This window comes from Haliotis rubra, unplaced genomic scaffold, assembly GCF_003918875.1.
Source record: "Haliotis rubra isolate DU_JTF1 unplaced genomic scaffold, ASM391887v1 Scf478, whole genome shotgun sequence".
In the NCBI taxonomy this organism is placed as follows: Eukaryota; Metazoa; Mollusca; class Gastropoda; order Lepetellida; family Haliotidae; genus Haliotis; species Haliotis rubra.
Genome location: NW_025767166.1, coordinates 651,728 through 675,322, shown reverse-complemented (window position 1 = coordinate 675,322; position 23,595 = coordinate 651,728). Strand labels below are relative to the sequence as shown.

At 41.7% G+C, this 23,595-nt stretch overlaps 1 protein-coding gene across 1 annotated transcript in view; it reads right to left on the bottom strand.

Annotated features, from left to right (window-relative positions):
• Window positions 1-2,393: 2,393 nt before the first annotated feature.
• The window catches only part of LOC124290938 (tetraspanin-18-like), a 54,444-nt gene continuing 33,242 nt past the window's right edge, over window positions 2,394-23,595 (bottom strand). Inside the window, 8 exon segments of the mRNA XM_046727786.1 lie at window positions 2,394-4,343; window positions 5,896-5,979; window positions 9,097-9,306; window positions 15,181-15,288; window positions 15,807-15,881; window positions 16,416-16,563; window positions 16,565-16,680; window positions 17,630-17,705. Coding sequence (XP_046583742.1) covers window positions 4,266-4,343; window positions 5,896-5,979; window positions 9,097-9,306; window positions 15,181-15,288; window positions 15,807-15,881; window positions 16,416-16,563; window positions 16,565-16,680; window positions 17,630-17,689 — 879 coding nt within the window. The 5' untranslated portion in view covers window positions 17,690-17,705 and the 3' untranslated portion in view covers window positions 2,394-4,265.

Below are 23,595 nucleotides of genomic sequence, written 5' to 3'. Positions count from 1 at the left end.
TTCTTACCAAGTGACAACGTACCCGGAGAACACAGAATTCCTGCCGGCTTCCAACACTATTCTGGATTCAAGAACTCACATCTTTCTGTTTCAAATCATACGGCAGTGTAATGCTTGACATTCGAGATTGCACAGAGACATTTTGTAGGACATGTTTCTCATTACTGCTGCCACACCCACTTTATAGCTTTATACGAATATAGACATAAACCTGTGTGTTACAGTAAATTGTAGTCTTTAATACTTGATCTTGTGTGGTTGTTTATTTATACTACTCACACTTTGATAAGGATCACAAAAATTCACAACTTTACTGAAACGTAGATTTATAATTTGAAATTGTATCCATTTAAAACTGGATAAATAATAACATGGCAATAGTTTGTTGAAATAGTAGCCGTCCATAATGTCCGGATAACATTTCTTTTGTTAGATTAAAGCCTGACAATAAATTTTGCTATCTTCAAGTTTTGTCCCAACACTATTCTTCTCATCGAATCTGTGTTTTCATCGTGATGGGCGTCAAACACAGACACATAGAGATACTGACAGAGGGACAGGCAGGCAGGCACTCTGGTTGTTTGCTTTGCAAAAACATCTAAGCATTGCCATGGCAACAAACGTTCTAGAATCTGTGCTTTACTAAGAAAGTGTAATCCCAAATGTAACATATGTTACATCTGACCACTTTCTAGCCGTTGTCAGTCAGGACGTGTTAAGGCTTTTCACACACTTTTTTAGACATAGTTTGCCGTAGTTTATTCTACAAATCACTCCCGATGCTTGCAGACATGACAAATTCATATTCGGAATTCAACTTCCATGAGTATCAACAAAACTCCGGTTTCGATTTCTTTCTACCTTTATGTCTCTTTCCTTTAGCAGAGTGTGTATTGATAAAACAAGAAAAGCGTCTGTAAAATCCTCCTCTAACCAAAACAAGATCCGCCAGTGAACATAATCCAGTGGTGTCCACCGTCAGTGCTTCTCCATATCGGTCCTACAGATACATCCATCCAGTCGTCAGACAGGTCGGTCACCATGTAATGGAAGGAGTTCAAGGTACACACGCGCGCACACGCACGCACACACTATTCGTCGATGTATTGATATGGAATGTGTTCAACTACAAACACAAACAAGTCGACATGGTATCTGATTCCTGGCAGCTAGCAGGTCCGTACAGCAGTGACTGGTGTATGTGATCATGGTACTAGTGATTATACCTACAATGCTACCTTGAGCATGCACTAGTGCGTGGATATGTGCGCTATATAAATATCCTATAATAATGATAATTACTGGGCTGTTTTGTATCAAAAGGTTTAACCTCAAGAATACAGGTACGAGATCCGCCGGATGTAGCCGGTCACGTGTAGAAGACTCCCAGGTCACGTGCTTTCATCGACACACATCGCTTCGGGTGGACTCAATACAGGGAGTAATTATTGTTTATCGCTGTAGCTGCCATATTCCTGTCACTGGCCCCTGAAAATACCCAGGACCACACAAACCAATGACTGAACACTCGGCACCCTGTATACCCTCTGTAGCAAAACGTTTGGGGTGTTTGGGAACCGATTCTGGAGGTCTTATAGATCGTTGTTGCTTTTTCTGCTCTCAGATATATGACCGTGTAGTGACTATGTCCATGTATTTTTATTTTACTTGTTGTTTAACGACGCATGCAGCAATATTCCAGCTGTAAATAATCGAGCCTGGACCAGACAATTCAGTGATTGAGATCGGCATCGGTCTGCACACATTATGATACAGCGTCATGCATCAGCCAAGCCAGCGAGCCAGACCACCCGATCTCTTTAGTCGCCTCTTACAACAAGCAACTGCTGCTGAAGACCTTCTAAGCCGGATCTTCAGAGGTCGTAGTGGGTATGGGTGAGATGGATGGACGGGAAACGTACGCCATTAATAGCGACGTTTGGATACAGATCGGAGCATTGTGTTCAAGCAAGTATGTTCATGGTTGGTTACGTCTCCACGAATTTCTTCGAGAGGCATTTAGAAGCTTCAGTACTGAGTCAGGAATAATACACCTATGAACGAATTCATTACTACAAAAATTTTGATGCTGCAGCGTACCTACACCGCAAATACCCTCCTAATAGCAATAAAAAAGTCGTTCAGCAATCAGCTAATCAAACAGAACAGAACAATATATCTTATCCTTACTTGGAACTGAAATTTTGAAGTCTGGAGCAAACAATCCAGTGATGGATATCAAGAGAAACGATACGCACAGGCAGGATACGATGACTTCAACCAAGGGTATCGAGCCAATCCCGTCATCCTTACAACAAGCATTGAGCCGAGCTCTAAAAGGGGGGTCTTCAGTTGGGCATCCAGATTTAGGAATATACAAAACAAACAGAGGATATATGGAAACATTTTACTTATTTTACAGTACAAAAATTAACAACAGAATGTAAAAATATAGTGAATAAATTCTGCATAATGGAAAGTCGTGATGTGGTACAAACACAAACTCCCGCCATATAAAGTAGAACTACGGTGCCGGGTAATGCTGTTTGGTGGTTTGGTAAAGTATCCTTAAAATCAGATATTTAATATTACAGTTCTGAAGACCTCCGTGTCTTTCCAATCCTTATATTGCGGTGGACGATGTTGATTGGATGGTTCAATTCGTGGCATATACACATATATCACAGATACCGGGGGATCTCACGTCGGTACATGTAGACAGTAGAGGATACAGAGTAGGAGGGAACCACACTTCCGGTGATACAACAATAATATATAAACAAGGGAAACATGTTTGTTTCGTTGATTATTGTTTAACTCCACATTAAGAAAGCCAACATATATGACGGACGTTTGAAAACAACAGAGTCTGGACCAGTGGTTGACATAATGAGCATCGATATCCAGCAGCAGGATACGACAACATGCATCACGAGACAGAACATGCAAAAGTGTATGACACTCGCTTCTCAAACTGATATCCGTCTCATATATATACATCTCGGTGCACAAGCGGCACGGTACATTGTTATGTGATTCGTTACACTCTAGAGTTATAAAAAACAGAATAGACAAGATCGCAGACGTACAAAAAAAGGATTTCAAACACTCGACACAAAAACCCGCCTGCAAAATGCTGAGGTCGATCAGGAAATGTAGAAACTATGTCTGTTTCATATGTTATTTATGCGAGCTCAACTTGGGCATAACAGGAAACTGCTTAAATACCTTGAATACTGTTACATCCGGGCTTGCCTGCACGTGCGATCAATTATGGGGAAAACATCGATGCTTATGGATAATTTGTTAATTGTTTTCATTTGCGAAATAGCCAAACTATTTTGTATATACAGTATATACAGGTTACATTAACCCAATTGACAGGATACTTCAGTATAACAACATACATGGGAGCAAATCACGTACTTCTGTATAGGACCCATAACCGCACTATAGCGGGGACACTCGGTCGACAGTCCGGCCCTCTGCTTCAAGAGCGGCAGCCATCATGCGCCAACACGACTCCTGTACAGCTTCTTTAAATAACGTTCTGACAACAAGTGATATATTTGGTCGCGTTCCAACCAGGTATATATTGTAACAGTTGCGTTTGTTGGTTTGTAGTTCAACGCCGTACACTGCGATATTCCAGCAACACTGTCGGCGGTCTGTTACTAATCGAGTCTGGACCAGACAATCAGGTGATTGATACTGTGGGCAACAACCCACATCGTCATTGTGTGAAGATACGCAATCATCCGAGTCACCGTGCCAAACCTCTCCATCCTGGTCGCCTGTTACGACAAGCAGGGGGCTGCTGGACAAGACGTCTAACCCAGAATCCCCAGGAACGCTTGATAACAGAAGGTTTAGTTTGGTTGTTGTTTAACGCCGGTATCAGCAATGTTCCAGCTATATGGCGGCGGTTTGTGCATAACCCAGGCCGGGTCAGACAATCAAGTGATCAACAGAAGGAGCAACGGTCTAGGATTAGATGATATGTGTCAGTTCAGTCAGCGAGTCTGATCAACCGATCTCGTTAGTCGCCTCTTACGACAACATAAGGACAAACACAAGTAAAACAGAACAACCATGGAGTGAACACTTTCTCAGCCCGGTCCTGATTGGGTCTGTCCACTTGCAATGGACGCACGGACACTCATATGCACTAGTCAGATCGTTAACGAATGCTGAAACGTTGATGAAGTACAGAACATGATGAAGCTGCTGTTCATGATGATGACGATGACGTTGTGGTAGTTGTATTAGTAGTCATAATCATAATCATCGTTTTTCTTCTTCTCCTTACAACACACTATACAGGCGAAGATGATCATCAGGAGCTGCGAAAGAAAAGAGTCAGTGAGTGAGTGAATGAGTGGCTGGGTGAGTGAGTGAGTGAGTGAGCGGCTGGGTGAGCGAGTGAGGGAGTGAGGGAGAGAGTGAGTGGCTGGGAGAGCGAGTGAGTGAGTGAATGAGTGGCTGGGTGAGTGAGTGAGTGAGTGAGTGAGCGGCTGGGAGAGCGAGTGAGTGAGTGAGGGAGTGAGTGAGTGGCTGGGTGAGTGAGTGAGTGTGTGAGTGAGTGAGTGAGTGGCTGGGAGAGCGAGTGAGTGAGTGAGGGAGTGAGTGAGTGGCTGGGTGAGTGAGTGAGTGAGTGAGTGAGCGGCTGGGAGAGCGAGTGAGTGAGTGAGGGAGTGAGTGAGTGGCTGGGTGAGTGAGTGAGTGAGGTGGTCTTCACTCCGCTTTAACCAGTAGTCTAGTATGATCAGAGGTTGCCAGCCTGATGCTGGAGGTAGATTGCTAGTAACAGAGGCAGTAGAACTGTACCATGCAGGTGTATGGTACTGAATAATGACAATAACAATAATAATACAGCCTGACTGTGTCAGGTGCGCCCAAACTGCTGCATTTGTCATCTTAATCTGTAAAATTTAATATAGACAACATCCCTTATAACAATAAATCTGGTATTCGAAGCCACTGTTGAGGCTCATCGTAGGTACTTAACTATGAACTGTTCTGTAACCCCCAACCCCCACTTGCCAACCTCAACCCCCAACCCCCATCCCCAAACCCCCATCCCTGACCTCAATCCTTCATCCCCAAACCTCAAACCCCAGCCCCCACCTCCATCCCCAACCCCCAACCTCCATCCTCTATCCCCAACCTCCATCCTCCATCCCCATCCTCCATCCTCCATCCCCAACCTCCATCCTCCAACCACCAACCTCCATCCACTATCCCCAACCTCCATCCTCCAGCCCCCAACCTCCATCCCCCAACCCCCAACCTCCATCCTCTATCCCCCAACCTCCATCCTCCAACCACCAACCTCCATCCACTATCCCCAACCTCCATCCTCCAACCCCAACCTCCATCCCCAACCCCCAACCTCCATCCTCCATCCCCAACCTCCATCCTCCAACCACCAACCTCCATCCACTATCCCCCAACCTCCATCCTCCAACCCCCAACCTCCATCCTCCAACCCCCAACCTCCATCCTTCATCCCCCAACCTCCATCCTCCATCCCCCAACCTCCACCCTCCATCCCCAACCTCCATCCTCCATCCCCCAACCTCCATCCTCCAACCCCCAACCTCCATCCCCATCCCCAACCTCCATCCTCTATCCCCAACCTCCATCCTCCATCCCCAACCTCCATCCCCATCCCCCATCCTCCATCCTCCAACCTCCAACCTCCAACCTCCAACCTCCAACCTCCAACCAAATGAGGATCTGGTTAGTACGTGACATTTCATGCTAAGTGCAGTGCTGAAAACAAAATTCACCCCGACCCTATCATTAATATTAATTATAACTGAACATTTGCTATCAGACAGGTGTGAAGGTCATTTTAAACCTCCGAATGACCAGTACACGTTTACAGCTTACCTCCACAACAACGACACCCACTCCAACGCCGATTATGATGTTGCTGTTGTCGTTGATGATGTCCCAGATAGCCTGGTAGCAGCCCTGGAAAACAAGTAACCATAGTGAGCAGGTCAGGGATCAGGGCATCACGTGTGTTAGATTATGTGAGTACTGAGCCGACTAGTCCTGGGTTCGAATCCCTGACTTGCCAGTATTGTGTTTCCAGACAAGTCAGCACCATAACCATACATGCAGTGATCTCTAGGGCTGGCTAAAACGATTGACAATCGGAAATGTCGTCGACAGAAAAAAATGTTAATGTTGAAAAATGTGTTATCGATAATATCGTACAAAAATGTTGCGATAAAATTAAATTTTAATTTGCTCACACAATACACAAAGTTAGATCTTTATTCATGGGCTGCTTCTAGTTATGTTCAGGGTTGTTACACTACCTTGTCTATCTATGAGGGAGTCGTTACACTACCTTGTCTATCTATGAGATGGTTGTAACACTACCATGTCTATCTATGAGAGAGTCGTTACACTACCTTGTCTATCTATGAGAGAGACGCTACACTACCTTGCCTATCTCTCAGATGGCTGTTACACTACCTTGTCTATCTTTGAGATGGTTGTTACACTTCCTTGTCTATCTATGAGATGGTTATTACACTACCTTGCCTATCTATGAGATGGTTGTTAAACTACCTTGTCTATCTATGAGAGAGTCGTTACACTACCTTGTCTATCTATGAGACAGTCGCTACACTACCTTGCCTATCTCTGAGATGGCTGTTACACTACCTTGTCTATCTTTGAGATGGTTGTTACACTTCCTTGTCTATCTATGAGATGGTTATTACACTACCTTGCCTATCTTTGAGATGGTTGTTACACTTCCTTGTCTATCTATGAGATGGTTATTACACTACCTTGCCTATCTATGAGATGGTTGTTAAACTACCTTGTCTATCTATGAGAGAGTCGTTACACTACCTTGTCTATCTATGAGAGAGACGCTACACTACCTTGCCTATCTCTGAGATGGTTGTTACACTACCTTGTCTATCTATGAGATGGTTGTTACACTACCTTGTCTATCTATGAGATGGTTATTACACTACCTTGCCTATCTATGAGATGGTTGTTACACTACCTTGCCTATCTATGAGATGGTTGTTACACTACCTTGTCTATCTATGAGATGGTTGTTACACTACCTTGTCTATCTATGAGATGGTTGTTACACTACCTTGTCTATCTATGAGATGGTTGTTACACTACCTTGTCTATCTATGAGATGGTTGTTACACTACCTTGTCTATCTATGAGATGGTTGTTACACTACCTTGTCTATCTATGAGATGGTTGTTACACTACCTTGTCTATCTATGAGATGGTTGTTACACTACCTTGCCTATCTATGAGATGATTGTTACACTTGTTACACTACCTTGTTACTACCTCTCTATCTATGAGATGGTTGTTACACTACCTTGCCTATCTATGAGATGGTTGTTACACTACCTTGCCTATCTATGAGATGGTTGTTACACTACCTTGTCTATCTATGAGATGGTTGTTACACTACCTTGCCTATCTATGAGATGGTTGTTACACTACCTTGTCTATCTATGAGATGGTTGTTACACTACCTTGTCTATCTATGAGATGGTTGTTACACTACCTTGTCTATCTATGAGATGGTTGTTACACTACCTTGTCTATCTATGAGATGGTTGTTACACTACCTTGTCTATCTATGAGATGGTTGTTACACTACCTTGCCTATCTATGAGATGGTTGTTACACTACCTTGCCTATCTATGAGATGGTTGTTACACTACCTTGCCTATCTATGAGATGGTTGTTACACTACCTTGCCTATCTATGAGATGGTTATTACACTACCTTGTCTATCTATGAGATGGTTGTTACACTACCTTGCCTATCTATGAGATGGTTGTTACACTACCTTGCTTATCTATGAGATGGTTGTTACACTACCTTGCCTATCTATGAGATGGTTGTTACACTACCTTGCTTATCTATGAGATGGTTGTTACACTACCTTGCCTATCTATGAGAGGTTGTTTGTTACACACTACCTTGCCTATCTATGAGAGATGGTTGTTACACTACCTTGTCTATCTATGAGATGGTTGTTACACTACCTTGTCTATCTATGAGATGGTTGTTACACTACCTTGTCTATCTATGAGATGGTTGTTACACTACCTTGTCTATCTATGAGATGGTTACCTTGTCTATCTATGAGATGGTTGTTACACTACCTTGTCTATCTATGAGATGGTTGTTACACTACCTTGTCTATCTATGAGATGGTTGGTTGTTACACTACCTTGTCTATCTATGAGATGGTTGTTACACTACCTTGTCTATCTATGAGATGGTTATTACACTACCTTGTCTATCTATGAGATGGTTGTTACACTACCTTGTCTATCTATGAGATGGTTGTTACACTACCTTGTCTATCTATGAGATGGTTGTTACACTACCTTGTCTATGAGATGGTTGTTACACTACCTTGCCTATCTATGAGATGGTTGTTACACTACCTTGTCTATCTATGATGAGATGGTTGTTACACTACCTTGTCTATCTATGAGATGGTTGTTACACTACCTTGTCTATCTATGAGATGGTTGTTACACTACCTTGTCTATCTATGAGATGGTTGTTACACTACCTTGTCTATCTATGAGATGGTTGTTACACTACCTTGTCTATCTATGAGATGGTTGTTACACTACCTTGTCTATCTATGAGATGGTTGTTACACTACCTTGTCTATCTATGAGATGGTTGTTACACTACCTTGTCTATCTATGAGATGGTTGTTACACTACCTTGTCTATTGCTTATCTTGTCTGATGGTTGTTACACTACCTGGAGGTTGTTACACTACCTTGCCTATCTATGAGATGGTTGTTACACTACCTTGCTTATCTATGAGGTGGTTGTTACACTACCTTGCCTATCTATGAGATGGTTGTTACACTACCTTGTCTATCTATGAGATGGCTGTTACACTACCTTGTCTATCTATGAGATGGTTGTTACACTACCTTGTCTATCAGATGGTTGTTACACTACCTTGCCTATCTATGAGATGGTTGTTACACTACCTTGTCTATCTATGAGATGGTTGTTACACTACCTTGTCTATCTATGAGATGGTTATTACACTACCTTGTCTATATTGGACAGTGCTGATGTCGGGTCTGTGGCACACGTGAAGTCTGACGGCAGCTGTATGTTGGGGAAAGTTCCATTCAGTTTGCAGCAGGCGATGGGGGCTTGTAGGGTAAAGGTGTTGTTAGTTTGTTTTGGTGTATATTCATTATTCCACTTCTTTGCACTCTGGAAATCCGTGTAGTTGTCTACTCCGCAGCATTTAAACTGAAACACAATAACACGTGATGTGAACGATACACACATACTGGGTGAACTATATATACAAATATGGGGTGAACTGCACAAACTGTGAACTGTGAGCGCAAATATGGGGTGAACTATAGACGCATATGGGGTGAACTACACAAACACATGCACGCGCACGCTCACGCGCACACACGCATGCACAAAAGCACGAGCGCACACACACACGATGTAAACACGAACATGGGTACTTCCATAGTTCTATATGGTGTTGTAGTATACACATTTGACTGTAGTAAAGTTTTGTAGTAAAGCCAGATGGTTAAAGTGCAGTATGGAAGTGCTGTAGTAGTACAGTGTTATAGCATAGTGTTGCAGTATAGTGTTAAGGTTATAGTAAAGTGATGTAGCATAGTGTTGCAGTATAGTGTTAAGGTTGTAGTAAAGTGATGTAGCATAGTGTTGCAGTATAGTATTAAGGTTGTAGTAAGGTGATGTAGCATAGTGTTGCAGTATAGTGTTAAGGTTGTAGTACACTGTTAAAGCATAGTGTTGCCGTATAGTGTTAAGGTTGTAGCAAAGTGATGTAGCTTAGTGTTGCAGTATAGTGTTAAGGTTGTAGTAAGGTGATGTAGCATAGTGTTGCAGTATAGTGTTAAGGTTGTAGTACACTGTTATAGCATAGTGTTGCCGTATAGTGTTAAGGTTGTAGTAAAGTGATGTAGCATAGTGTTGCAGTATAGTGTAAAGGTTGTAGTAAGGTGATGTAGCATAGTGTTGCAGTATAGTGTTAAGGTTGTAGTACACTGTTATAGCATAGTGTTGCCGTATAGTGTTAAGGTTGTAGTAAAGTGATGTAGCATAGTGTTGCAGTATAGTGTAAAGGTTGTAGTAAAGTGATGTAGCATAGTGTTGCAGTATAGTGTTAAGGTTGTAGTAAGGTGATGTAGCATAGTGTTGCAGTATAGTGTTAAGGTTGTAGTACACTGTTATAGCATAGTGTTGCCGTATAGTGTTAAGGTTGTAGTAAAGTGATGTAGCATAGTGTTGCAGTATAGTGTAAAGGTTGTAGTAAAGTGATGTAGCATAGTGTTGCAGTATAGTGTTAAGGTTGTAGTAAAGTGATGTAGCATAGTGTTGCAGTATAGTGTTAAGGTTGTAGTAAAGTGATATAGCATAGTGTTGCCGTATAGTGTTAAGGTTGTAGTAAAGTGATGTAGCATAGTGTTGCAGTATAGTGTAAAGGTTGTAGTAAAGTGATGTAGCATAGTGTTGCCGTATAGTGTTAAGGTTGTAGTAAGGTGATGTAGCATAGTGTTGCAGTATAGTGTTAAGGTTGTAGTACACTGCTATAGCATAGTGTTGCCGTATAGTGTTAAGGTTGTAGTAAAGTGATGTAGCATAGTGTTGCCGTATAGTGTAAAGGTTGTAGTAAGGTGATGTAGCATAGTGTTGCAGTATAGTATTAAGGTTGTAGTAAAGTGATGTAGCATAGTGTTGCAGTATAGTGTTAAGGTTGTAGTACACTGTTATAGCATAGTGTTGCCGTATAGTGTTAAGGTTGTAGCAAAGTGATGTAGCATAGTGTTGCAGTATAATGTTAAGGTTGTAGTAAGGTGATGTAGCATAGTGTTGCAGTATAGTGTTAAGGTTGTAGTACACTGTTATAGCATAGTGTTGCCGTATAGTGTTAAGGTTGTAGTAAAGTGATGTAGCATAGTGTTGCAGTATAGTGTAAAGGTTGTAGTAAAGTGATGTAGCATAGTGTTGCAGTATAGTGTTAAGGTTGTAGTACACTGTTATAGCATAGTGTTGCCGTATAGTGTTAAGGTTGTAGTAAAGTGATGTAGCATAGTGTTGCAGTATAGTGTTAAGGTTGTAGTAAGGTGATGTAGCATAGTGTTGCCGTATAGTGTTAAGGTTGTAGTACACTGTTATAGCATAGTGTTGCCGTATAGTGTTAAGGTTGTAGTAAGGTGATGTAGCATAGTGTTGCAGTATAGTGTTAAGGTTGTAGTACACTGTTATAGCATAGTGTTGCCGTATAGTGTTAAGGTTGTAGTAAAGTGATGTAGCATAGTGTTGCAGTATAGTGTAAAGGTTGTAGTAAGGTGATGTAGCATAGTGTTGCAGTATAGTGTTAAGGTTGTAGTACACTGTTATAGCATAGTGTTGCCGTATAGTGTTAAGGTTGTAGTAAAGTGATGTAGCATAGTGTTGCAGTATAGTGTTAAGGTTGTAGTAAGGTGATGTAGCATAGTGTTGCAGTATATTGTTAAGGTTGTAGTAAAGTGATGTAGAAAATAACATACAGTACAACCAGAGATTATTGAGAATTTGAGATTGTAATTTTTATTTTTTTTCACACATTACTCACGTATTAAATGTGAATATTAGCAGAACATAACTCCAGATTCAAAGACAGGTGAACAGGGATAAATCTACCCCCGCGTCCCGCGTCTCTGACGCAATAAATTCTGACAGGACTCACATTTTTTTTACATGTGCGTCCCCTTCGACGCAAGCTTTTGATGAAACACTAATGTTTATTTTTGTGGAGAGGCAATATCAAAGTATACATAGCTAAATCTTCGTAGATTAACTTCCATTCTCAAACAAATGACGTGAGCTTATAAGTACACATTATTTTTAAAACGATCACAGCTTTCATTCGTCATGATATCAAGTTCATTTCCTCGTTTCCAAAAATAGACATCTAGGTCACACCAAGGGAGGTAAGCGGTATGCAAATGAGATCCCAAGATTCATTGCTCGAGCATGTGCAAAACTACTAACCTAGTTTTACTCTCTATAAATAGACACAAACAAGCTAAGGGAGGTAAGCGATATGCAAATGAGGTTTATCAAGACAATCTGATTGGTCAATGAACATTGTGACTCTGAATCCAAAATCTGAGCTCTCAGTACCAGTTAGAGAAAAGCAGGTAGCTTTAGTCAGTAGCTGAACGACTGTTAAATCTATCTGCGTGTAATTTGAAAGTGAAAGTGACATTTGACAGAGTTAAAGTTCTGCTAAAAAAGAATGTCATTCTGTTGTTTAAGGTTCTGAATCTCAAGTCCTGGAAAAGTAATCATATAAATGAATCATTTCATTTATAATTATGATGACATTTATGATATAATAAGACAGTTACTATTTGTGTTCATACTTGTTAAATTGGCTTCCAGTTGGCATATTTCTTTTGATGTAATTTGTTTTTGAATCAATGAACAGAGTGAAGAAACAAAGCAAAACTTTGGTTTGAATTGTAGAACATTATTCACAAAATATTACAGTGAAATTACATGGGTTTGGCTAGTAACCTTTTTATTTTTCTAGTAAAAGAAAACATTTGCTTGTCAAAGGTCATGAAGAGCTCTGCTGTTATTTTTATAATATAGCAATCCACATGCTGCCCAGATAGATACTGTCAGAAAACACAAAGTTAGGACCTTTCAGTCAGGTTGGCCGATTATTCACCGGTTATGGCTGACTTATGACAGGAAAGGTGATTTGATATTTTGTAACCTATGTACTGAAAATGGTATGACACAAGATGCTAAATGCAGAAATATCCCAGACCGGTCAGACTCACCTGTGCAACCTATAGTAACAATAAACCAGTTTGAATAATATTTGTGGCATTAATTTTTGTTAAGGACTCATAAAAGTTCTGAGGGACTCATAGTTATTCAGCTCAGTGAGTCCCGGGACTCAGGCAGTTGAATTTGTAGATTTATCACTGGGTGAACAGTTAGTAATCTGCCAAGTCACCATGAGCAGCAATGCAGGCTTCAATGCGGCGGGGCATACTACTGATCAAATAAGTTAGAAAGTCGTGGTCCATGCTGTCCCAATATCGGACCACCTCTTCTTTCATTTCAGCAATATTTGTCAGATTTTTCTTATCGACACTTTCCTACCTAAGTCTCCAAACATTTTCTATTGGATTTATTGGCTATAGCTTGGCCAGTCTAATAATGTCTTTTGGGTCCGAAACCAGGCCTGTGAATGCTTTGAACGATATTTTGGGTCGTTGTCCTGCTGCAAAATTTCCATAGAACACGTGAGCAGATGGAAGTAAATGTCCCTCGAGAATATCTGTGTACCGCTCACTGTTCATATTCCCTTCAAATACACAGAGGGACGTTGCCCCTAACACAGATATGCCACCCCACACGTTAAATTTCGGACTGTACTTTGGGCGCTGATTCAAAGGTTTTTCAGTTTGTTTGATCCAGAATTTAAGTGTATTAGGAAACAGCCACACAGAACTTTCATCTGAGGAAATCACATTGTCCCAGTTAATATTTCTATGATGTAAGCACCAGTTCAACCTTCGCTCCTTTTGTTCAGGTTTCATGATCGGTGATAGAATTCCTCGACTTTTCTGATAACCCATTGCATGCAGCTCAGTTCTAATTGTCTCCTTACAGACAGCCACAGTTCCTCTATCAATCATATCCAGCCTTAAGTTTTCTAAACCCCGTCGTTTGTTTTTAGAAACAAGAATACCAAGCCGCCTCCTGTCACCGACAGTCAATTTTCTGGGCCTACCTGCGCCTCCCTGGTGCTCAATGCCATATCCATTTGCAATATTTTTCAAAACACTATAAACAGTGGGCAAAGGGATGCCTATTCTACTTGAAATCACTTTAGCTGATCTTATGTCCTTGTTATAATACTCAATCAACTTCCTCTTCTCTAAATTATCCATGCTGAGGATCACTGAAAATGTCGTCTGCTAGCAGGTAAACAAAGGGGGATAACTGTTCACAAGCTAATGAAAAAGGATTAACGGAGTAATCTCTCTTGAATGAAACCAATCACTTGATAGCTGGTCAAGGTTGTTTATACTAGAAATCCAATTAAACATATTCCTAAAATTCTCAATAATTTCTGGTCATACTATACATGTATGGTGCTGGAGCAAAGAATTATAGCATAGTGTTGTAGAATACTAATGTAGTATACTGATACACGGTGCTGTAACGTAATGCTGTAGTATAGTGATGTATGGTGTAGTAACGTAGTGCTGTAGTATAGTGATGTATGGTGTAGTAACGTAGTGCTGTAGTATAGTGATGTATGGTGTAGTAACGTAGTGCTGTAGTATAGTGATGTATGGTGTAGTAACGTAGTGCTGTAGTATAGTGATGTATGGTGTAGTAGCGCAGTGCTGTAGTATAGTGATGTATGGTGTAGTAAGCGTAGTGCTGTAGTATAGTGATGTATGGTGTAGTAACGTAGTGCTGTAGTATAGTGATGTATGGTGTAGTAACGTAGTGCTGTAGTATAGTGATGTGTAGGGTGTGCTGTAGTATAGTGATGTATGCAGTGCTGTAGTATAGTGATGGTATGTGTGTGTATGGTGTAAACGTAGTGCTGTAGTATAGTGATGTATGGTGTAGTAACATAGTGCTGTAGTATAGTGATGTATGGTGTAGTAACGTAGTGCTGTAGTATAGTGATGTATTGTGTAGTAACAGTGCTGTAGTATAGTGATGTATTGTGTAGTAACATAGTGCTGTAGTATAGTGATGTATGGTGTAGTAACTTAGTGCTGTAGTATAGTGATGTAGTGTGTAGTAACATAGTGTAGTGTAGTAACGTAGTGCTGTAGTATAGTGATGTATGGTGTAGTAACGTAGTGCTGTAGTATAGTGATGTATTGTGTAGTAACGTAGTGCTGTAGTATAGTGATGTATGGTGTAGTAACGTAGTGCTGTAGTATAGTGATGTATGGTGTAGTAACGTAGTGCTGTAGTATGAAACTGGATCCTTCAGCCCTCGTATCGTAAGCGAACTACACTACAGTGTTGTGATAGGTCGTAATGCTACAAAATGTTTGTGGATCGAAACAGTGTGGCATATTAGGTCAGTGGGGTACTCACATTGACCATAGCGAAGTTCCAGCCGAGGGACACCAGGTCGGTGCTGTTGAAGCCTCCGTAGCTATCTGTGATTGATGTCTTCATTGGCCCTTTGATGTTGTCGTCCACCTACAAAACACAAGTGCAAGTTGTCATCTCACAAGCTTTGTGTGGTAAGCTCTGAAGGTGGCCTTAGACCTTACAGCTGGTGTGTAAACCGATACTGGTAGAGTGATGGGAAACCTAGAAACATAGCCTGGTTGTGTAACCAGCAGACCAGTTTCTGGAGGAGCCAAGGGACGTAACTCTGCATTCTACAGCTCGGCCAACACTGTCCCCTCTACAAATAAAGTGATTTCTTTTGAATTTGTTTGTTTGTTTGTTTGTTTATGCTTGTTCTGTTAGCTGAGAGGACCGAAGGCTCAAGGTATACCTGTCTGAACAAGTGTTTCATGACAACTTGCACTTAAGGCAAGGTTCAGTCTGACCGGCTGATATAATGGTTCATGGAACATTGGCAGACAAGCATGACATCCAATTGGAACAGCAGTATTAAACCTGTCAGATTTATCACTCTCGCAGTGACGCTGGTTTCATATGTATAAAATAATGCGAGGAGGAACCAAGGGAAGTAACTCTGTGCGTACCGTGTCTCTGATGGTGAAGAGGAGTATGACAAACAGAACCTCTGCTAGGACGATGAGGCTGATCAAGACTGCGTACTGGAAATATAACATGACATATCATGAAGTACACCACGCTGTTTCTAAACATCAACATAAAAGAATCAGTGATCATAATCATATTTATGAAACAATATTTTGTTAGAAACCCATTTTGTATTCTGGAAAAGCACCCGGGGAACTTGCATATAACTGCTTTAGATAATAGACAAAACGGGGTTCTTCTTAAATATCAAAGTTTAAAAATCCAATTCGGCCTTCCAGTTGCAGCAGAGCGAGGGTTTGGACCAATACTAACCCATGGAACCATTGGTAAGAACAGTGTCCACCGACCTAGTTCCAGCTGGCTTCGAATTGGTCCCGACGACCTGCGGTAGTCGGATTCGACTCAATGAATTGTCAAATCATTAAGCAATTTGGCTGTGACGTGTCACCGTATCCCGGTTGCACAGGACGGTGCTCATTAGGTCCGTCACTGGTTTATCTGGTCCGCGCCTCGTTATTTACAGACTGGCGTTACATCGATGAAATATTGTATATGTCAACATACGGGCATCACACACATACACTCACCACTATCAACATACAGCGGACTTTGCAGCAGCCGCCGATGCAGCCGAAGATGCCGATGATGAAGAAGAAGACGCCGAGGAGGATCAGGGCGAGGGTGGCGTCTTTAAGGTAGTCGCCGAGGTTGAAGTTGGAGAGATCCACTGAGTCCCCCCGCCTGTTCCATGAACCGCTGGAGGGCTGTGTATAGATCCTGGAGGTAGGGGTCCAGTATGTCTGACCCGAACCTCACGATACATCCCGCCACCAGGAACACCAACCCGATCACCTACACGGACACACACAGATCGTTAGAACGATTTACAAATTGATGAAAATATGTTTAAATCCTGGGTAAAAATGTTGTATACTTTTGTAATCGCTTTACAAATCCCCTACGTAAACCGGCGTTGTGGGTTTCAATAGTATAAGCGTGAAAACCGTACATTTACTGTCTGTCGATGGCATCTTGCGAACAGAATTACTCTCTTTCTGGAAAGAAATTACCAAATAAACTCAATACACTGAAACTTATATTTTTTTCGATATAAATATATATGCATATTTTTCATTTTATATCAGTGTTATAGCCGGAAGGACTTGAACACGACACTGCCTGCTACTAGAAACTGCAGCAAACCTCTACGAGTTCGCAGATTTTACAAGTAGTGAGACAGTACTTGCTTCTATTCCGACTTCATTATTAAAGTAAGAATCACTTTTAAAGTGTTGATGTGCAGTGACTGCATCTGTATACACGAGCATGATGAACTAAGGGAGGTAACTTTTGGAGTCCTTTTTCCCTGAAGACATATAAGAGAAGCAAGGCACACGTGATGTACTCAGCGAGTTTCGTTTGCGTATGTTAGTTAAGTAACCCTGCAATACGGCCGATATAGACTTTCGGCCCTAGGGGTGATATGGTTGATATAGATTTTCGGCCCTAGGGCTGATATGACTGATATGCATTTTCGGCCCGGGTGGTCAATATGGACATGTGCCGACAGCCAGTATTGTATGTGCAAAATGGTCCATATATGATGCATCGGTATATGAAAATAACTCTTATCGCACACATCACATGGTCTAGTTATCATCGCGATACACGTTATTCACATATATCGTCGTATATCGCCCAGCAGGTCGGATAATCGTTAACGTTATATCGTCACGTAACCATGGTAACACACGTCGTTCACATGCACGGGGAATAACTCACTGTTGATCTGCATACATACCGCAAAAATACCGTTGATGATGACCAGAAAGATCCGACTGCATCCGACTAAAACACCCATGGCTCCGTCTGTCTACCTGTAGGAACACAACAAAGAATGACAGGTAGAGAGTGTCGGGTGACGTCGGTGACCTCTTCCTGGTCCGCCGGCCTTATCTACGTCGGCATGACAGCTGCTAGATGATTACGTCATAAACAGGAGAGTGGTCCACAAAAACTACTCGATAATGTTTAGTATTTGGAAGAAGCTGACCAATAACCTAACTTGTGCTTTTAAGCATACATTAACCACAAAGAGTGGCTATATTCAGGGTGATTCTTCCGAGACCACATTGACACACAGAGGTGACACACACACACACTTTGTCGAGCGCCTGATCTGAACAGTCAAAATAACAAAGCAGGCTGTCCTTATCTCAGACACTTCATCACGATAACCTCACTATTCCGTTACCTAACGAAGACGGAAGGATACAGATAAGAGGATAAACAAGACGGTTGAAATGTCATTGTTATCAGCCAACAGCACTGTGCGTTATGAAGTAAATTAGAAACTGATTGAGTATGTTGTCAATGATGTTTAATGTCGAACTGATATTACATCCCGATTGTCTGCAAGTATCAGTTATCGAACTTTAGCAACAACGGACAAACAATAAACCATGGGGTCGTTGTACAAATTGTTAGCGATCTCAGTACTAAGGCGATCTTCACCCCGACATTTTAACACAGGCGTACGACTGCCGAGGTGCCAAGGCTGCTTGGTGGAAGGGTATTCTGGTCACAGACCCAGTCGACTCGATAATCATTTCGACAAGGCGACACCAACGTCAAGCAGTTGATACTGTGCCCAGTCCCTCAAAGCGCCTTGAAGACCTTTAGTTCAAGAAAAAGATAATGGCTTTAAGTTCGCTTTGTGAAATCGGTCCCTGGATTCTTCCCCGACTCCTAACAAGGGTACCCATCCAGTGACAACCAGAGATTTGTAAAGGATTCTAAACGAACCGACTTTATTGTAGAAAGTTTGATTTTGTTACTGTTCTAAATTTCGGAGAGAGGGGGTGGTGGGGTAGTCTAGTGGTTAAGGCGTTCGCTCTCCACGCCGAAGACCCGGGTCCCCCGCCGTGATATTGCTGGAATATTGCTTAACTCGGTAAAAACCAAAACTCTAATTTCTGAGAAATCGAGATATTTTTTAACCAAACTTTACCACCGTTCGTCTTATCGGGCTCGGAGCAGATGCAGATAAATCCCTGTGCAAGGTCAGTCAGTTTGTGTACCTAGCACCCCAAGATCCAGGAAGTGTAACATGAAGTTAAACATTGTGCAACACGAACAAAGAATGTACCCACACAATACCCCGTCGACAGTGAGGAAAAGACACTACGCTTGTCAGGCTGTCAGCGAGCACGTGAATTACCCTATTTTTTATGCATAACAGTCCCACCCAACTAACTTACCGTTAGCGCCGGCCTCCAATAGGTGCCGGGGTTAAAGCAACTGTTCAAGAAATAAGCGCAGGGTCTCCAATAAGCGCCGGATCTCTAATAAGCGCCGGGTCTCCAATAAGCCCCGGGTCTCTAATAAGCGCCGGGTCTCTAATAAGCCCCGGGTCTCCCATAAGCGCCGGGTCTCTAATAAGCGCCGGGTCTCTAATAAGCGCCGGGTCTCCAATAAGCGCCGGATCTCTAATAAGCGCCGGGTCTCCAATAAGCCCCGGGTCTCTAATAAGCGCCGGGTCTCTAATAAGCGCCGGGTCTCCAATAAGCCCCGGGTCTCTAATAAGCGCCGGGTCTCCAATAAGCCCCGGGTCTCTAATAAGCGCCGGGTGTGCCACATGTTTACAAAGGAGTTTTCAAATAGAATACTAATGGTATTTACTAATACTAATAAAATCTATATATATATCCGTTGAAACTTTAAGCGCCGGGTCTTCAATAGGTGCCGGGTCTGAGAGTTTGCTGAATTAATAAGAGCTCAGGCACTTAATACAGTGGATGTGTTAATTAGTATAGAGTACTACTATACTATAGAGTATATAGTATACTTTATTTGTTTTCTCATTTTAGTTGTTTCCTCAATTTCAGCTTTGTTTTATGTCCTACTCTTCAGTTAAAACTTATCTTATCCTCAAGAAAGATCTGGCAAAAGTTATTACAACTTACAATACCCCCACCCTTTGATGTACATCTATGTTTATTTACAATGTATACATTAACGACAGAAAGGAAAGAATCTGTGTTTAGATTGTTACAAGACACATAGATTGTTGACGTGTGGTCCCAGCCACAGATTACACTGACATTGTTGTGAATGTCTTGAAATGCACGATTTTGTCGAATGGCCAACAGTTTAAACGCAGTCGACTGAGATTGTGAGAGGTATGCCTGTTAAAGTCAACCTGTGATATACCTGTTAAAGTCAACCTGTGGTATACCTGTTAAAGTCAACCTAAAACTTTACTTTCGTGATGTGTAATTTCGTTATAGATGGACATGGGACATGATGTGGATAAGTAGTAAACATACGCAGCGTACAGCATTTCAAAGGGATCAAATAACCACGATCAACTGATACCAATATATTTATACATGAGTGAGAGACATTTCTTTCCTCTAAGAGCATCGATATAGTTTGGCTCTAACAATGGTCATTGGTATGGGGTCCTGAAGATTTATTTAAAACACGAATCTTAATGTTTTTTCTCACTTATAGCAACTTACCAGGTCAAATCGAGGTAAGAGAGTCCAAAACATATTAGACAGCCAATTTTAAATGAGAAGGTGCTATATTCCGTAATTAGCTCCTGGGCTTTTATAGGGGACGTCTTAAACATTGAATGACTTTATACGTGAAACACTATCGATCTTGAGCTCAGCCATGTTTGTCGTGCTATTTCTTACACTGAGTTGTCGGAGAAATAAGTATGATGTTTATCTCAGTACTGGTACGTGTTCATTGTTTATCTGCACCAAGCATTACCTGCACGAGCTGTACTAGTCGGTACAACTTTAGAAAACTCTACCTGGGGTCAGGAGACGCTACTGTATGGCTATATGTCTACCAGGTACTATTTGTACACCGCTATGAGGAAGTGAGTGTCGTCGCATACTTCACTGGTCGCCTCAGATGACTAGGAGCGTCATATTCCATCGATAATGTAACTTCCTAGTTGCAGTTAAAGTTATAACACCGACTGACTCCCCTGGTAGTAGCTATAACATCGACTGACTCTCCTGGTAGTAGCTATAACACTGACTGACTCCCCTGGTAGTAGCTATAACACTGGCTGACTCCCCTGGTAGTAGCTATAACACTGACTGACTCCCCTGGTAGTAGCTATAACACTGACTGACTCCCCTGGTAGTAGGTATAACATTGACTGACTCTCCTGGTAGTAGCTATAACACTGACTGACTCCCCTGATAGTAGCTATAACACTGACTGACTCTCATGGTAGTAGCTATAACACTGACCGACTCTCTTGGTAGTCGCTATAATACTGACTCTCCTGGTAGTAGTTATTACACTGAATGACTCTCACGGTAGTAGTTATTACACTGACTGACTCTCCTGGTAGTAGCTATAACACTGACTGACTCTCTTGGTAGTAGCTATAACATCGACTGACTCTCTTGGTAGTAGCTATAACATCGACTGACTCTCCTGGTAGTAGCTATAACACTGACTGACTCCCCTGGTAGTAGCTATAACACTGACTGAATCTCCTGGTAGTAGCTATAACACTGACTGACTCCCCTGGTAGTAGCTATAACACTGAATGAATCTCCTGGTAGTAGCTATAACATCGACTGACTCTCCTGGTAGTAGCTATAACACTGACTGACTCCCCTGGTAGTAGCTATAACACTGACTGACTCCCCTGGTAGTAGCTATAACACTGACTGACTCTCCTGGTAGTAGCTATAACACTGACTGACTCCCCTGGTAGTAGCTATAACACTGACTGACTCTATAACCCTGGTAGTAGCTATAACACTGACTGACTCCCCTGGTAGTAGCTATAACACTGACTGACTCCCCTGGTAGTAGCTATAACACTGACTGACTCCCCTGGTAGTAGCTATAACACTGACCGACTCTCTTGGTAGTAACTATAACACTGACTGACTCCCCTGGTAGTAGCTATAACACTGACTGACTCTCCTGGTAGTAGCTATAACACTGACTGACTCTCCTGGTAGTAGCTATAACACTGACTGACTCTCATGGTAGTAGTTATAACACTGACTGACTCTCCTGGTAGTAACTATAACACTGGAATGACTCCCCTCTTAGTAACTATTACACTGACTGACTCTCCTGGTAGTAGCTATAACACTGACTGACTCCTGGTGACTCTCTCACGGGAGTAGTTAGCTTACACTGACTGACTCTCCTGGTAGTAGCTATAACACTGACTGACTCTCCTGGTAGTAGCTATAACACTAACACTGAAGTAGCTATAACACTGAACTCCCCTGGTAGTAGCTATATCACTGAATCTCTGGTAGTAGCTATAACACTGACTGACTCTCCTGGTAGTAGCTATAACATTGACTGGCTCTCCTGATAGAAGCTATAACACTGACTGACTCTCCTGATAGTAGCTAAAGCACTGGCTGACTCTCATGGTAGTCGCTATAATACTGACTGACTCTCATGGTAGTAGTTATTACACTGACTGACTCTCCTGGTAATCGCTATAATAACGACTCTCCTGGTAGTAGTTATTACACTGACTAACTCTTATGGTAGTAGTAATTACACTGACTGACTCTCATGGTAGTAGCTAAAACATTGACTGATTTTCCTGTGAGTAGCTATAACATTGACTGACTCTCCACAGTGTGTGAAGCCCATTTTTGTGTTCCCCGCATTGACATTGATAGGATATTCATAAGAGCAGCGTAAGATAGTAGCAGTAGCAGCAGTAGCAGTAGTAGTAGTAGTAGCAGTAGTAGTAGTTTAGTAGTTTGTTGTCTAGCTAGTAGTTTGTTTGTCGTCTAGCGCCACGCTCAGCAATCTTCCAGCCTTATGGCCGCGGTCTGAAAATAATCGGCCTACCTTTAGAATACAGCACCAGTAACTTTAAAAATACGTCATAATACCCTTTTACGTAATATAATGTGATTTTGTTCGAAAGCACGTTCTCGAAACAATGCCCTATGACGCCTGCATGGCAACACGGTTGTCTAGCTCTGCGAGTGCGTATAAGCTCCGCTCACTGGTGTTTCATCTCTACAAGCTATGTCATTGCATAAGCCCAACGATGTTGAGAGTTTCCAGTAGTTGTAACCTGGCGGATGCGCAATTTATTGCAAGCACCAGTTTGAAATATTTTTCTTTTTGCACTAATACGCTGATATTTATTTGTATTACGGGGTGCTGAGGTGTTATGTTTTGTGTATTATTGTAGTTTGTATTTTTTAAATTTAGCGAGAATGCGTTACACCGGTCTATATTATATATATTCCATTATTCGCAATTTTCGTCAATGTAATTATTTAAATTATGTAAATATATTTTATATTTCGGTTTCTAAGTACTAGTAACTATTAAGTCTAAATGATTTACCAATGTGAACTGACATACATATATATTTTTTGTCATTCAGTAATTTGCACCATTACATAGAAACGTTTTTTATTAGTATTTATTTTTCGAAGTGGTAAAAATGCATTACACTGGACACGTCAGTCATGTTTGTGCCGGTTCGTTCAATGCATTCTATTTATTAGGATTATTTCAAGGGGTTAGGGTTAGGGCTTAGGGCTGAGGGTTTAGGGTTAGGGACCTAATCCAATATAGTAGGTACATGTCCGGTGTAATACGTGAGTACCATTTGTTGTTTTTCCTTTTGCATTTCAATACTGCCGGTTCGGTCAATGCATTCTATTTATTAGGATTATTTCAAGGGGTTAGGGTTAGGGATGAGGGTTTAGGGTTTAGGGGTTAGGGTTAAGG